At 42.5% G+C, this 16184-nt stretch overlaps 1 protein-coding gene across 2 annotated transcripts in view; it reads right to left on the reverse strand.

Annotated features, from left to right (window-relative positions):
• The window catches only part of CDH20 (cadherin 20), a 203622-nt gene that overhangs the window by 41121 nt on the left and 146317 nt on the right, over window positions 1–16184 (reverse strand). For both annotated transcript variants that reach the window (XM_032872301.1, XM_032872303.1), the window contains 2 exons: window positions 10252–10651; window positions 127–421 (listed from right to left, as the gene is read on the reverse strand). In XM_032872301.1, coding sequence (XP_032728192.1) covers window positions 127–421; window positions 10252–10497 — 541 coding nt within the window. In that variant the 5' untranslated portion in view covers window positions 10498–10651. The remainder of the gene's footprint in view (window positions 1–126; window positions 422–10251; window positions 10652–16184) is intronic.

Consider the following 16184-nt stretch of genomic DNA (forward strand, 5'->3'; position numbering starts at 1 on the left):
TTGGTTGTCATTTTTGGTCCAGTTTTAGACTTTGTGAGCTGTTTTGCACATTCTCTCTGTGTATAGAGAGGAGGATCTTCTGTAGAAGAACTGCTGTCTGTGAGAATCAGTGACTCTCCACCTTACCCACTGGTGACATTTCTGGCACAGTGGCGACATAAGGTCCATCCAGGAACTTGGGCTCATTGTCATTGATGTCTTGGATTTTGATGATGAACTCTGACTCTGGCTCCATTGGTCTGCCAGTCCGCCTGTCTAGGGCTTGAGCCCTTAAAGTGTACTGGGCCCTTTCCTCTCGATCAAGCCTCTGAATGGCATGGATGTCTCCAGTGGTGTCGTCGATGGTAAACACGACACCTGCACCTTCTCCTGAGAGGATGTATTTGATGGATCCATCTCCCCTGTCCATGTCTGAATGAAGCTAAGAAAAAAAAAACAAACAAACCCCCAAATCTCATTATGCATATGAAGAGGTGGTGGAAGTTAATTGATTTTCAGTTTGATCCAAACTTACGACTTTCTTTCAAACAGGAAGAATTTCTTTCACCCAAACATTTAAATTGTTGGTCTACAAAGAATTAATATACATTGAACGTGATTGTATCAAAGACCAAATATAGATTGATGAATAAGTAAAATTCTTTCCACATCACATTCAGTATCCTGAATGTACTGCCGTATTTTTAGGTTCCTTTCCCTGAGAAATATGGAAAACAGGAGTTCTGGGAAGTGTAGGCCCCCAACATGAGAGTAAGAGCAAGTCTAATAAGGAGGAGCCTAGCATTTCCACTCAAGAAAAAAAAGTGGACAAACCTAACATTTTAAAATAAGTATTTGACATAAACTAAGTTTTGGAGTTTCAAAAACCTTGTGATGATTCAAGTTGCCTGAAAAACTGATGGACTGATTAATAAATAGGCTATGGCCACTGTCCTGGAAATTGTAAATGACCTCCAGGGACTCCTGCAACTCTGATTCTGCAGTCCTGATTCAGTAATTTCATTCAATAGGACTATGTATGCATGCCTGTGTTCTGGGTATCAGAATGGATTTAACAGCTGGTTGTTGGTATTTGCATCAGTGTATCTCTCTTTGGTGGGACCAGTTCCTGGGCTTGTAATTGAATCACTCAAATCTATATGTGGATAGTTGAGTTAGGGACATGCTTTTATCTGCCCATCCAACTATGTTATCTCCTGGATTACTTTGTAATGAATAAGGCACTCTCAAAAGGAGTCCAGGGCACTATTTTCATACTAAGCCTAGAAATACATTTCTGCATCTCTAATTACAGATAACGTTTTATGGCAAGAATTCTGAAGGTTTGTGTTATCATATAAGTAACAGTCTCTCTCTAAAGTGGGTTTTAGCACTTTGCATGGTTCAGAGATTTAGTTTATAAAATAGACAACCAGTTTTAGCTTTAGGCTAGTGGAGGCAGATATATCTGGCCTAAAACATAATGTCAGTTATAAGCTGAGGGACTTGGACAAAGTAGTGAATGTTTATTACTCTCAAATTTCTAATATTATAAATGTGGAGAGCACCATTAATACTTACTTTGAAGGGTTGTTGGGATCATTAGAAATGAATATATGTAAAGCACCTCGCACAGTGTCTTCCTATAATAGGAATGCTATAAATGGGGCCGATTATGATGATGGTAATAATGACGGCGATATGCATAGAGAAAAGGGTATTAACATGCCCAGCTCTTCTCTGCTCCCTTCAAGCCTTCAGGAGTGTAGCAGAGGCGGCACAAACAACCTTTGGCTTTTTTATTATTCATAGTCTAACAGGGAAAGGTGCAGAAGGCTGCCTGAAGCATGGCTAGGATGGTGTTACTCTGAGGATGAAATGGCACAGACACCAAGAGGACACCTGAAAATAAATGTATTCACAACATCCTCGGAAAAGGATGGGTTTGGAGGTTGAGGCTGGCTTTGAGTTGATTTCAGACTGACTCCTGGCCAGATCACATAGGCAGTGATTTTGCCACCGAGAGGAATTCAGCTGCATCTTATCTAGAGAGGGCAAATAGAATAACATTGGCCGAAAAAATAGCTGAGGAATTTTCTTTCTACTTAGAGAATTCTATTTAGAGTATGAAATTCTCACATTTCCTCATTGCATATACAGTATTATTATTTCTTGCAATCCAAATCTTCTATTTATGTAATTAAAAAAATCAGAGGTGCCCAGCTCTCATTGTGTAGAATAGAAAGCCATTTTATTGGAACCTGGTCATAAAGAAATGAAAATCCATTCTATCTGGAACTGTGCTTCCAGGCAAAGGAATGGGGTTTGGAGGAGGAGAAGAATCTCAGGTTTTTTTTTTTTTTTTTTTTTTTTTAGGATTTATTGATTTATTTGTGAGAGAGAGGTAGAGGGTGTACAGAGGGAGAGAATCTCAAACAGACTCCCTCACTGAGCTTGGAGCCAGCAGGACTCAATCTCACGACCCATGAGATCATGACCTGAGCCAAAACCAAGAGTTGGGAGCTCAACCAACTGAGGCACCCCAGTGCCCTAGCCTTCAAGCTATATTACAAAGCTGTGATCACCAAGACAGCACGGTACTGGCATGAAAACAGACATATAGACAGTGGAACAGAATATAGAGAGCTCAGATATGAACCCTCAACTCTGTGGTCAACTAATCTTCAACAAAGCAGGAAAAAATATCCTGTGGGAAAAAGTTTCTTCAATAAATGGTGCTGGGGAAATTGGACAGCTGTATACAGAAGAATGAAACTGGACCATTCTCTTACACCATACACAAAGATAACCTCTAAATGGATGGAAGATCTCAGTGTGAGACAGGAATCCATCAGAATCCTAGAGGAGAAGATAGGCAGTGACCTCTTCAACATCAGCCACAGCAACTTCTTTCAAGACACGTCTCCAAAGGCAAAGGAAACAAAAGCAAAAATGAACTTTTGGGAGTTCATCAAGATAAAATCTTCTGCACAGCAAAGGAAACAGTCAACAAAAACAAAGAGTCAACCCACGGAATGGGAGAAGATATTCGCAAATGACACTACAGATGAAGGGCTGATATCCAAGATCTATAAAGAATTTCTCAAACTCAACACCCAAAAAACAGATAAGTCAAAAAATGGGCAGAAGATATGAGCAGACACTTCTCCAAAGAAGAAATAGAAATGGCTAACAGACACATGAAAAAAGTGTTCATCGCCGTTAGTCATCAGGGAGATTCAAATCAGAACCACATTGAGATACCACCTTACACCAGGTAGAATGGCAAAAATCGTCAAGGCAAAAAACAATAAATGTTGGAAAAGTTGTGTGGAAAGGGGAACCTTCTTACAGGGTTGGTAGGAATGCAAATTGGTGCAGCCACTTTGGAAAACAGTGTGGAGGTTCCTCAAAAAATTAAAAATAGAGCTACCCTATGACCTTGCAGTTGTGCTACTGGGTATTTACCCCCAAGATACAGATGAAGTGAGAAGAAGGGCCATATGCACCCCAGTGTTCATAACAGCAATGTCTACAATACTCAAAATGTGGAAAGATCCAAGATGCCCGAATGGATAGAAAAGATGTGGTCCATATACACAATGGAATATTACTTAGACATCAGAAAGGATGAACACCCAACTTTTGCATCAACATGGATGGGACTGGAGGAGAGTGTGCTAAGTGGAAAAAGTCAAACAGAGAAAGTCAATTATTATATGGTTTCACTTATTTGTGGAACATAAGGAATAGCATGGAGGACATTAGAAGAAGGAAGGGAAAAATGAAGGGGGAGAAATTGGAGTGGCAGACAAACCATGAGAGACTCTGGACTCTGGGAAATAAACTGAGGGTTCTAGAAGGGAGTGGGGTGAGGGGGCTGGGTGAGCCTGGTGATGGGTATTAAGGAGGGCATGGATTGCATGGAGCACTGGGTGTTATACGCAGACAATGAATCATGGAACACTGCATCAAAAACTAATGATATATTGTGACTAACATAACATAATTTAAAAAATGATGTGTATTGGCATATGAAGACATGTAATCTGGCAATAGGTTCATCTAGGGCATTGGCAGATTATTTAGGCGGAAGAAAAAAGAATAGAAGCTGACATAAAGGACCCAGGATTGTTTTGAGGTATTCTACTTATTATCTAAAAAGTTTTGTCCTGTGGTCCTTAAAAAAAACTAAGCATACTTGCTGTTATCACAGGCCAAACTTAAGTGAGTATTCTGCATATGGAGTGTGCTTAGTAAGTAACAGAAGGCTAAAATCATTGCTGCTGTAGAGGTCCAGGTTCCTTGGGAGCCATCCACCTGGCTGATGTCAGTAGAGTCTGGGCTGAACATCAGATCTGTTATCTTTTTTTTTTTTTTTGTCTGTACTGGGAGAAGAATTTGAGGAATTCTCTGGATGGTAAGTTCCTTGTAGGTAGGAACCTCATGTGGCTTTCATTTTCGTGTGGATTCTCACATGTAACAAGGGCTCAATAAAATTGTCAGAATGAGTGATGTAGGGTGTATAGGATTAGGGTTAAAGTTTTTTGTGAAACGTCACCTTTGTTTTAAAAGAGCTAGCAGCATCTTTCAGGTAGCTTCTGGGTGTGTGTTTGTGAGCCTTTGAGAGAAGGGAGGGAGGAGGGGGTGAGAGGACATCCACAGAGAAGCATGATGACCCTTTTATGAACAGGTACAAATGGGGACCAGGTATGAAAGGGACCAGAGTTTGCTTATACAAAACTGCTTTCTTAGGAATATAATTGTATCATTTCAGGATCCAGTCAGGGAACAAAACCTAGACCAGTTATTTTAGCAGAGCAAATTCAATGTGGAGAATTAGAAAGGCAAAAGGGAACACTGAGGTTTTGGAGGATTAGTAGCTCTAGGAAACAGCTAGTGTCCCTCTGGCTGGGGGCAGAAAGCAGCAGTTGGGCTCCTGGAATCTAGATGTTTGGAGAAGACTGGACCTGAGGCCTCCGAAGAGGGAGTGCTGTCACCTGGGGTTGGAGCTTCAGGAGCATGGAGGAGGTGTCCCCAGCACCGACTTCTTTCAGACTTCAGACCCAGATTTCTGAGGAGGGGCTGCCATCCTGGTGTGCTGCGCTTTCTGAGTGGCTGTGATGAGGCTGGTGTTGGGCGTGTGGGGAGGATCCGGGAACTGGAAGCACCTGTTGGCTGGGTAGCAGGAACAAGTCCCTTCTCCCTCCTCCTGCCTCTGATTCTCCCTCTAGTACATTCTACTGTCGGAACCCAATGGGGTGCTGGTCCAAAAAGGAGAAACTGTGGCTTGCAGAGTCCCAGCCCTGACTGATGTTGCTGCGGGGCGTATGGAAAGGTGAATACAGAGCTGAGAGACTCTAGCTGAGGAACCAGCATGGTAATGTGCGCTTAGCATTGGGGTTTGCCAGCCATAGAATACACATCTGGTTATGACCACTGCAAACGCGAGGTATTGATAGCTTTCCCTTACGTCACTCAGCAAATTGGCAGTGTAATAAAAATGTGTTTTATAATCTGTTCGTATTCTGCTCATGCTGACTGAGTACCAGCTCTTCAGAGGAAGGTAAGGGGCTTCTGGAATGGAGTTGGCAACACATGGTTATGTACATATTGGGAAAACATTCTTCCTCCCCAAATCCAGAAAGAATAAGACAGGTGGATATCCTCCTTATCCTAATAATGCTGGAGATCATAAGATGTTCAGTCAAAGGAGTAGTGAATGGGTGAAGTCCAGGTAGATTATGAAAAATCTTAGTTGATTTAATATTTAAAAACAAGGGTGATTTTCAGTCTTTTTTTATCATCTCTCATAGTGCCTTGTACAATTCCAGGAGCTCAGCAGTGCTTACACTTCGCGGTTAGACAGCTTCCGTGTAGCTGTTAACCTCAGCATGCCTTGGAACCACAGCTTCGTGCCCACGCACAGACTCTCTGCATCCCGCTCTTTGCATATGTCAATATAATCTAGCTTTAGCTCGACACTGCCTTGTCCCTGGAAGGCCCAGTGTGGATTTTATAAGGCCATAGCAATTACAGCTGATAATTGTTGCCATACTCCTCTGAAATAAGCAAATACTCAGGCAGGCTCTCTAAACAGACATCTTCCAGAGCTCAAGGTGACAAGCTAAATGGCCCTGGGAGAGAGGGAATGAAAGGTGGGTAAGTTCTCTTTCAGAACTAAGGGGGGAAGTGGCTGGGTAAGTGAATATATAATGCGGGGTCAGACCCCACTTCACTGGCTGCTCAGTGCTGGCTGGGTACGATGGCTGTAGAGATGCCCCGGGGGTTCTGTGTCCTGGGTTGCGTGGTTAACAAAGGGAGGGCACTAATCATGAGTACAAGAGAGAGGGTGCTAGACAGCTAAGTTCCCCACATCAGGAAGCAGCTGGGCTTGGTCGGATTCCTGGTGCCCTAACACCATTAACTTTTCATTGTGTTTCTCAGGGCTGAGTCTCAGGGCAATGAAAAGAGAAGCCTGTGGCTACGGTGTCAGATTTTTTGTTACCTTCTTTGTATTTTTAGACAATAAGCATAACCTCTCTGAACCACGTTCCACAGGCTAATTATCTAGTAACAGACTATAGAAATAAGCCCTGGAAGTATAGTCTTTCACAGGCTAATTATCTCAAAGTGGTGAATCACACTTACCTCACTGCACTGTTAGGATGATTAAATGATCTGCTCTCTGTGACTGTGACTGACACATAGTCCTGTGGCAGCCCAGTACAAATTTTTGCCTTTCTGTAGTGTTGTATGTTCACCCTGTGCTGGGTGCTCAGTGTTGGGGAAGCCTAGGAAAGGCTAAGTTTGGCATCTCAGCTTCTACCCTTGGGAAAGGGAAGAGGGCTCTAGATTGTACAAGGCACACCAAGCAATTACTGAATACAAATAAATGTATTTTCTTTTCTTTCTTTCTATTTTTTAGGAAAGGAGAGAGCTTTTTAAGATCTTTTTATAGATTTTATTTATTTATTTGACAGAGAGAGCATAAGTAGGGTGAGCAGCAGGCAGAGGGAAAGGGAGAAGCAGGCTCCCCGCGGAACAGGGAGCCCAATGCAGGGCTTGGTCCCAGGACCCTGGGATCATGACCTGAGTGGAACGCAGCCACTTAACCAACTGAGTCACCCAGGTGTCCCCAAATAAATGTATTTCTTAAACTTTAGCAGTAGCCATGCACGTCTAGTTGGAAGAAATATTTTACAAATAGAAGCTAGAAGCCTTTGAATAGATAGGAGATGTGTTCATGATGAAAATGGCTTTTAAACTAAGGCCCTGAGAAACTGGAATGTGATTGAACAGAGAGGCGGTGACAGTGTGTCCTGGGCAGGGCAATAGAATGAGTACATGTCTGTGTTAGGGACAAATGTGGTATGTTATCAGGGCCAGTAAGGATACCAGCATGGCATCAGGACTCGATTCGAGAATCATAGGGGAGGGCTGGATAAGGGAGGAGGACTCATTTTCTGCAAGTCCTTGAACTAGATGCTAAGAGTTCCGATAAGCATTGGAGCTACAGTGCTTTCTTAATCAGAGGAGTGACATGATGGAAAGGGTGCTTCAAGGAGATGAATGTCCCGAGTCCTGGGGGAGGACTGGGAAGATTCTCTCTACAGGGAGACGGGCAGTGGCTGCTTAGTTAATCTAATCATGAGGAGCAGAGGGACCACAGTAATGACAGAGCCTGGAGAGGACGAGGTGAATCTAAGAGAAACTGGGGAGGAGATATTGACAGGATGTGGTGACTGGTTATGCATGAGGGAGGGAGGGAAGGAAAGGAAGAAATCAAAGAGAAGTCACAGATTTTGAGGCTAAGAGATTTGCAGCTGCGTTAGGTTACATGCTTTAAGGAGCTGCTGAGTTCCTATAATGATATCCCTATCTACGACTAGTACCACTACTGCCACTGTCACTACTATCATTATAGACTAATGATCATTAAGATCTTACTCTGGACCAGGTCCTGTGCTAAGCACTTTACATGTGTTAGCTTATTTAATCCTTACCACCCCATGAAGTATCCACTTATTAAATATCTTTTTGAGCCTCTTCTATGCGACAGGTGCTGTGTTAGGCCCTGGAGATAAAATGGGAGCACTGTCCTTGCCCTCCCTGAGCTTACAGTCTAGTCCAAGGCTTCAGAGAGCACTCATAAATAAACCAATGAATTAGATATTGTAGGTTGTGATTGGAGCTCTGAAAAAAATAGTGACTGGGAGAGAGTCTAACAGAAGGGCCTACCTTAGAGAATGGTCTAGGAAGACCTAGATTCAAAATGAGTCCTAAAGAGTGAGGAGAAGCCAACCACCAAAGAAGCCAGATGAAGAATATTTTATTATGGGAGAACAATCAGACAAAGCTTGGCAAGTTGTAGGAAATGCCAGAAGGCTGTGTCCCTGGAACACAAGAGGAAGGGAAAGAAAGAGTGGCTTGTGATGTGGTGGGAGGCCAGGAAGCAGGCTGGAGCAGAGAGGAATGGTTTTGGAAGCTGTGGGGAGGAGTCTCGGTGATTCAGAGTATAGTGGGAGGACACTGAAGGATGTAAGCAGAGTGACATGGTCTGACTCTTATGTGTGGAGAATGGATCAGAAGAAAGTGTGGGTAGAATTGCGAAAACTGGTTGGGATCGAGGTGTTTGCCCAGCTGAGAGAGATCAGTGGAAGTGGGGGTGGGAGAAATGAAGGATTTGGGATGTATTTTAGCAGAGGACTGATGATTGGCAGGTAGAGAGACTGGGGGGGCGGGCAAGAGAAAGGGAAGAATGACCACCTTATCTCTGGTTTTAGAAACTGAGTGATGGCAGGCAGTGCTAATAACATAGGGAAGACTGGGGGCAGGTTTGGGAGGAAAACCAAGAATTCCTTACCGGATAGGCTACATTTGGGAGGGCTTTGAGTCATAAACGTGGAACTGTCCCATTTGCGATAAGGTTTGTGAGCCTGAAGCCCCAACATGTCGCCTGAGCCAGAGATGGAGGCTGTGGAGCCACTGCTTTAGAGGTGGTGTTTAAAACCAGAGGGATGGCAGATCCATCCAGAGACTGAATGTCAGTAGAGAAGACGCCTGAGGCAGAGTTGACAAGCCAGCCCACGAATGGGTGTGGTCACGAGGAGGGAAGAGGGCCGCAAAGAGGCTGAGAAGGAAGGAGGGAAAAATGGGATTGTGAGGTCTTGAGGCAGAGAGAAGAAAGTAATTCGAGAAGGAGGGACTGATCAGCAGCACATCAGGTGGGTGGTTCTGTAAAATGTAACACCGGATTTAGTAGTAGGGGGTCCTTGGGAGCACTGAAAACACGACTTTAATGCAGTGGACAGAAGTCAGATCTGAATTCAGAAGTGGGTAGGAGTTGGGGAAAGAGCTTATGCAGACAACTCTTTGAGAAGTTTTAGTTCTTTTGTTATCCCTGTTTGATGTTTGAGGAAACAAGCTAATGGGGCTTCATGTCTTTTCCAGAGTTGTTCTGGAAGCAACTGGCAAAGCTGGGTTTTGAACCCACATGTGTTTGACTCTGAAACCCACATTCTTAGCCTCTGTGCTAAACAAGTGTTTAAGTTATCATTTGAATGAATTATTTATTTTTTAATTAGGTCCTTGTTTCCCATTTTCTCTCACTTGGTTGCTTTCACAAAATGGTCTCTGATTAACATCCAAATAAAGTAAACACTGGAGAAAGCCTGGATTAAAAATGAAATGATGATAGATAAATCAAGGGAATTTGAGTGTAAAGTTTATAAATATATTCATTGATTGTCTCCAACTTTTCTAAAGCACTTGCGAGGATCTTCTGAAATGAAGAATGTTTTATTCTCCCCCCCGCCCATTAAAATTAGGCTCCAGGCAATAACCATGGAAATGCTTTGGGAAAATTAAAAAAAAAAAAAAAAGAAGAAGAAAAAAGGGAAAGCTCCCTCTACTCCCCCCCTTTGCATTTTCCCATTTCTTTCTTTTCCATTCTATTATTCCCCACAGCTGCTGCTGCCTCTTTTGGGACTGATGGCTCTTGCAGGGTCCCAGGCTTTTCCTCCAAAATCCAATTCCTTGTTTTCTCCCACTTAGAACAGAGCCTTGGACAAGGAGAGAAGTCTTTCCTTTTCTGACTGGTACTTGACAAAGCCAAAATTAGATTTCAGCTAACTGTCAAGTAACATACAGCTAGTTAAAATTGTTCTCAGGACTTAAACACAGGCTAGGTGACCTCTCTCACTCAATTCATATTCGTACTCCCTTTCAGTATTCGATACCCTGGTAATTTGTCTGTGCGGCCATTCTTACCTTGCCAACATACAAAGGATCAGTTCCAGTGTACTCTTCCAGAACAAAAAACTGGTTCCAGACCCAGCTCCTCTTTGTCCGCGAGTGTGACTGTGGCTTGTCTGACAGAAGTGCTTCTAATTTGCCTGGTGGTGTTGGTGTGCCTGAGAGGACGGTGGTCGTAAGGTCCATCAGTCCCCAGAAGTACAAGGACATGCCAAGTCCCACCCAGCTCTTTGCATTGCTCATTCTACCAGAAGTCCACATGGGCTTGCCAGGTTTTCAGAAAGCAAGGTACGGGATGGTACAGCCACTGGAACTCGAGTATTTTCCAAGTAAAAAAATACCAATGCAGTTTCCTGGACGCTTAAGCTTCGCAAAGGAGATCTCGATTCGAGTCAGTCTGCTTGAAGTTGACTTCCTGTCAAGTTAAGGAGAACACACTGTGATGATGTCAGATCCTCTCCTGTGGGCTTATAGCAAGTTTTCAAGAAATGTCAGTTCTCTACTCAACGAATTAAAGAGTCATAACATGTTATTGCTTTAGAAATGTTTGAGTAACAAATAATATTTTAATAAAAAGAAGACAACCTATCTTGCTATAATCAATCCCAAACCTTTGGATATGGATTTCAGTGGGAATAAAACTGGTGAATAAATTTCTTCTCATTGGTAACATAGCTGGAGGGTTATGCTGTATTATTGATTGTCTTGAATTAATGGCGTACTCTTTGGAATATTTGTGATCAGACAGCCTCCTAAACTTTTAAAAACAACATTCATTTCCAAAATTTACAGCTAATAACTAATATTTTCATTAGCCCAACTGCTTTTCATGGCTCATTAAAAAGCCAAAAGCAAATCTAACTGCCTTTTTTTGCCACCCGCAATTATCTTATGTCTTTCCCATGTTATTGATAACGTTAGGTATCTCAGATTTCATTTATAAGCAGCCACAGATCACTTCTGACTTTAATCATTCTCTGAGTTCCTTGTGGAATTTGAGTTTCACAGTCTACTGCTCTGGCTCTGAAGCACTGAGAGGGGCAGCTAATGTGACCTTTCTAGGGTTTGAATGGTCAGTTAATCATTCTATCACTCACAACAGACTTTAAAGTGCCCTTAGTCACATGCTACTGTGGGCATGTCAGGAGAGGCCAGCCGACACATTTCTTTCCTGATCTGAAAGACTCATTTAGACAAAGGGATGTTGACTTCTACCCTGGGGACACCTTTTCATCAGTCAAACTTCTTTTGTTGCTATGAAGGCAGATTAGCTGGTGACCTCACTCCTGGGCTATGACCTCATCCACCTTTTCTTCCTTTACTTCGGCTGGGCGTAATGAAATGGCATAGCACTCCCACCACTCTGTTGAAACAACCAAAATGTCTTCTGTGGGCTTAATATTCTCACTGCTAATGTGGAGAACTGTCATCGTCTCAGAATAGATGTGTGTGTTTGGGGATTTCAGACCCATGCAACTAAATAATGCTCCCTTTCTACAAGTGGTTTAAAATGAATGCATTGATGGCACCTCAATTACCACCTTCTACCTGTCACCATCAGAACTCATTTTAGCATTCTCTCAAACAGTCACTATTGAAATGAACAAAGGAATTAAAAAAGATATCTTATAATCATTTCACACAATATGCCATTTCATTTCTGTGTGAGAAATCACTTCAGTGAGAACTGATAAAGGGGGCAAGCTGGGGGAGACTATAGAATTTCTGTAACCTGAGGGGAGGCTGTGCCTCAAGTTCTAGCTCTTAAACAGCTTGACTGTTAAATAAAAGCAAGCTAGGTGTGCCTTATTTAGGGTGACGCGTTTGTTAATGAAGAACAGTGGTGTGCTAGAAGGTCAGTTACCAAGTATTAGCAGTTTTCCTCTTCGGACTGATGGGCAGAAACCAAGCTCATGTTTCTTTGATGCTGGTCGAAGAAGAGGTGTTTTGAAAGGAGTCTTAACCCAGGGAGATGGATTAATGAAAAAGGTTGGTGAGAAACAGCTATGCTGTTTTAGGGACTTAGAAGGTGGACTAAAGGGCATGACCCCAGAAGCTATCACCAGAATACTGTGATGGATGGTCACAAGAGGAATATTCCATGTGTTGCAAGGCACAAACCCATCTATAACTCCCCAGAGAGCACTAGGCTGAGTGTTCCACAGTTTGTCCCCCTGGTTCTATTTTCATTACCTCTTACTTGTTCATTCTATAAACTTCGGTTCCTCCAGGTAAGTAGGGAAGGATAATTCTCCTGCCTACTTCACAGGACTACCTGAGGATCTCTCCGCCAGGATAACGAGGGCGATTGTACTCTGTAAATGACTGAGGTGCCAGCCAGCTGACATTAGAGCAACCATCTAAGGAGAGCTTATCTGGGTTGTGTTAGAAATGGTGAAGCTGGGGTGCCTGGGTGGCTCAGTGGGTTAAAGCCTCTGCCTTCAGCTCAGGTCATGACCCAGGGTCCCGGAATGGAGCCCCACATCAGGCTCTCTGCTCAGCAGGGAGCCTGCTTCTCCCTCTCTCTCTGCCTGCCTCTCTGCTTTGTTGTGATCTCTGTCTGTCAAATAAATAAATTTTTTAAAAATCTTAAAAAAAAAAAAGAAATGATGAAGCTAAGCCTGAACCATATCTTGTGGGCACTTTTTGAACCAACATTCTGAAAGGGTTTAATGTATATGTATTATTTCACAGATTTCTACATTTGGGTAAGTACTGTGGGGTATTAGATTGTGGCCTAGCCTAATTCTGTAATAACCACAATTATTTTTTTTTCCATATAAGGGAACTTAATGAAGGACTAGCTGTTAGAAAACTCTGTAGAGAAAAATTCTTTTTTGGGGTTGCATTTATTAAAGCTAGAACTCAATGTATATACTTTAATATATTTCCTTTTATGTCTGTTTCACATGTGCACATTTTGCCTAAGCACTGTCTTTTTAAAAGATTTTATTTATTTATTAGAGAGAGAGTGAGAAGGGAGCACGAGCAGGGTGAAGGATAGAAGGAGAAGCAGACTTCCCGATGGGGGGCTCAATCCCGAGACTCTGGGATCATGACCTGAGCTGAAGGCAGATGCTTAATTGACTGAGCCACCCAGGTGCCCCGCCTAAGTATTATTTTTGACTATTTTGTATTTTCTCTAGCTGGTTTTAGAATCTTGCTTTCGGATTCTAAGTGCTCAGGTGCAGGCATGTTTGTGCGCGGCGGTGTGCAGATGTCCCCTTTCCTGCTTGTACTGGCTCAATTTTCTGGACAGAATGAGATTTGAGGAAATTTGGGGGGATTTTAAATACTGTCCCTTATGTTCTCTCATCTCTTATAAACTAGACATGCATTCTTGCCAATTAAAAGTCCCTGTCTTTACCTCGGTGTGATCTGAAGAGCTTGAGAAAAAAAGTGTTCTTTGGAATCTTTGTGATGAATATTTTGTAGGTGGTGCGGCTGCCTGAGCTTTCATCTGTCTCTCCTGCCCACTTTGGCCTCCTACACACGAGTGCAAGGTCCTCACGTTCTTCCATTTCGCTGAACACATACCAGAGCAGCTTCTGGACATTTAGGACCTGTGGAGCCCTTGGTGATCCTGTGAAACCTCGGGTGGTCTGGGGGTGCCTCTCATATTCCCCCTTCCAGACATCAAATACCAAAGCGCGCAGCACCTGTAAACTCTTTGTGTTAAATGACTTGATTGCTACAGTTGGCGGAAAGCACTTTATTCCTGCTTCCTCTGGGCAGAATGCATGAAAAATACTCCCTGCTTAACTTTTCAGAAAGCAAAATCTGGGTCTTACAAAAGTTATGTTATTCTTTTCACAATTAGAGCTGTTTATACAAGTGAAAGGATGTCAGTTCTATCAGAAATACTAACCAGTTTTCAATTCTTACAAAAAATATGGTTCTCATGTTCATGTTCTTCCTATGGGATAATAGTGGCGATGATCTGTTTGAAGGTGGGCTAATTTCTGCTGTTCTTGTAAAGGAAGAGGCTAATATATGTATATTTGTATGTATAGATCTGCTTTGGAAGACCACATATGCCACACAAAGAATACATTAGTGGAAATTGACTTCTGTGTTAAATGAGTCTTTTAAAAGTTTTTTCCCCATCCTGCCTGAAGAAAGCAAACAGCTTGGTAATGAACACAGTAGGAAGAAATTAAAGTTGTAGATAAAGTGTGCTCTTGGTGAATTGTTTATTTCATTACTTAAATTCGTTGTGATATTTAAAATGTAGGGGGAAGGGAATGTTACTGCTTTCTCCTTGAAATGAACTGGGCTTTTATGGTCTCTCTCTTATTTCTTTTCTTCATTATTCCAATTTTCCTGAGCTTTTCATGGTTAATGGAAGTATTGCTCAGTAAAGCTCAAATGACATCTCTCTAGAAGCAGAAAGTCAGCTGCCTCTGCTGCTGACTCCCCCTCTGGAGGGAAGAAATTGTTTTCATTTTTTGATATGACCTCATGCCTTTAAGAGGTAAATATAGACAGTGGTGTTGTGGTTTTGGGTCGCCAAACTTCTTATCACTTTTACTTCTAGAAAGAGCCTTAAAGATGTACTTAAAAAGAGAAAAGAAACCTTGTGAAGATCCTAGATATGGTGGTGAGATGTGACTGTGTACCGGGATGTGTAGTGGCATTCAGTCAGAAAGCATCTCAGGGCCATCATGCTATCCTGCCTCTCATTCAGGGGTGTCACCTGAGAACTATGAGCAAGCACACTTTACTCAGGAGTCGCAGCTCTCAGTAGAGAATATAGAACCCAGAGAGAACAGAGCAGGTGGTTGTGGTATAAATTGGAGAGTAAAGTTCATGTGAAAAGGATATCTTTGAATATGTATATTTCACAAACAACAAGATACCCATTGGGGAATCCTATAAAGAAAATATTTTCATTGCTTCTGTGAACAGACTTGCAGCATTCCTGAATCTGGATGTGTGTGGCTGTACTACTGACCAGACTCCGCCCCTGGGAGTGTGTTTTGGAAAGGGTGTGTACTGTGGTTTTGTATGCTGGAAGATGAGACACTTCTCTGACCTGAAGTCTTTTTCATTTACTGCAGATGTGTCGTCTTCAGTTTCCTCCTGGGCAGCCAGTCATTAAGTGAGTAGAAACTTCATCTCTCTTTTGTGGCCATCTACGTACCATCCTATGCAAAGCTACCTATTTATGGAGGCGACCAACCCTTGGCGGAGCTGGAGGAGGTTGTCCAGGTACTAGATTTCTTGGATTTGGGTTGTGCTCTCACTTCCACTCCCCTACTCCACGCTTGACCTTCCTCATCACACTTGCTCCAACCCCAAAGTTAGCATTTCTGCAATGAATATGGCTTAGAGTCAGTGTGTACATTTAATGTGGTCACATTTCCTTTCTCTACCCCTCGAAGAGGCTGTTTATAAATTGATGGTGTCTAAAATTGAGGAATTATGGTATTGCCTTTTTTAAAAAAATTGAGCAGAAGAAAAACCAAAGCATATTTAATTTCCATGGAGATTTCTTAGAAAAGGGGGCCATTGCTTTTGCTTATTCTAATTTTGCTTACCTATATTTCTGTGAATTCCCACTTCTCCAGGTTCCTCAAAAACTGGAAATTCTGAGCCTAAAAGTTCAGGTGTTACAATGTTCACTCCTCTAATTTCGTCTCTGAAATCTTCCTTTTCTCACCACTTGCTCCTTTCCTTTTCTTTCCCACAACCAAAGTAGTTTATGAGAGGGAGTGCTTTTAAGAAATTCAAAAATGGAAGCATGGGGCTGATGTGGCTGAGGGGAAGGCACAGTGTGGTTGAACCAAAGAGTTTAGGCACAGTATCTGGTTTTATATGAGGGTGTGTGTGTGTGTGTGTGTGTGTGTCCGTGTCCACGTGGGGGTGAGAAGAGTAGAACAAAAAAAATGGGAGAAAGTGTGAGTTACATAATTAGGACCTGGCTTTGAAAAACCTGGTCAGGCCCT

This window comes from Lontra canadensis, unplaced genomic scaffold (assembly GCF_010015895.1).
Source record: "Lontra canadensis isolate GAN:19392208 unplaced genomic scaffold, GSC_riverotter_1.0 scaffold44, whole genome shotgun sequence".
NCBI classification, from domain to species: Eukaryota; Metazoa; Chordata; class Mammalia; order Carnivora; family Mustelidae; genus Lontra; species Lontra canadensis.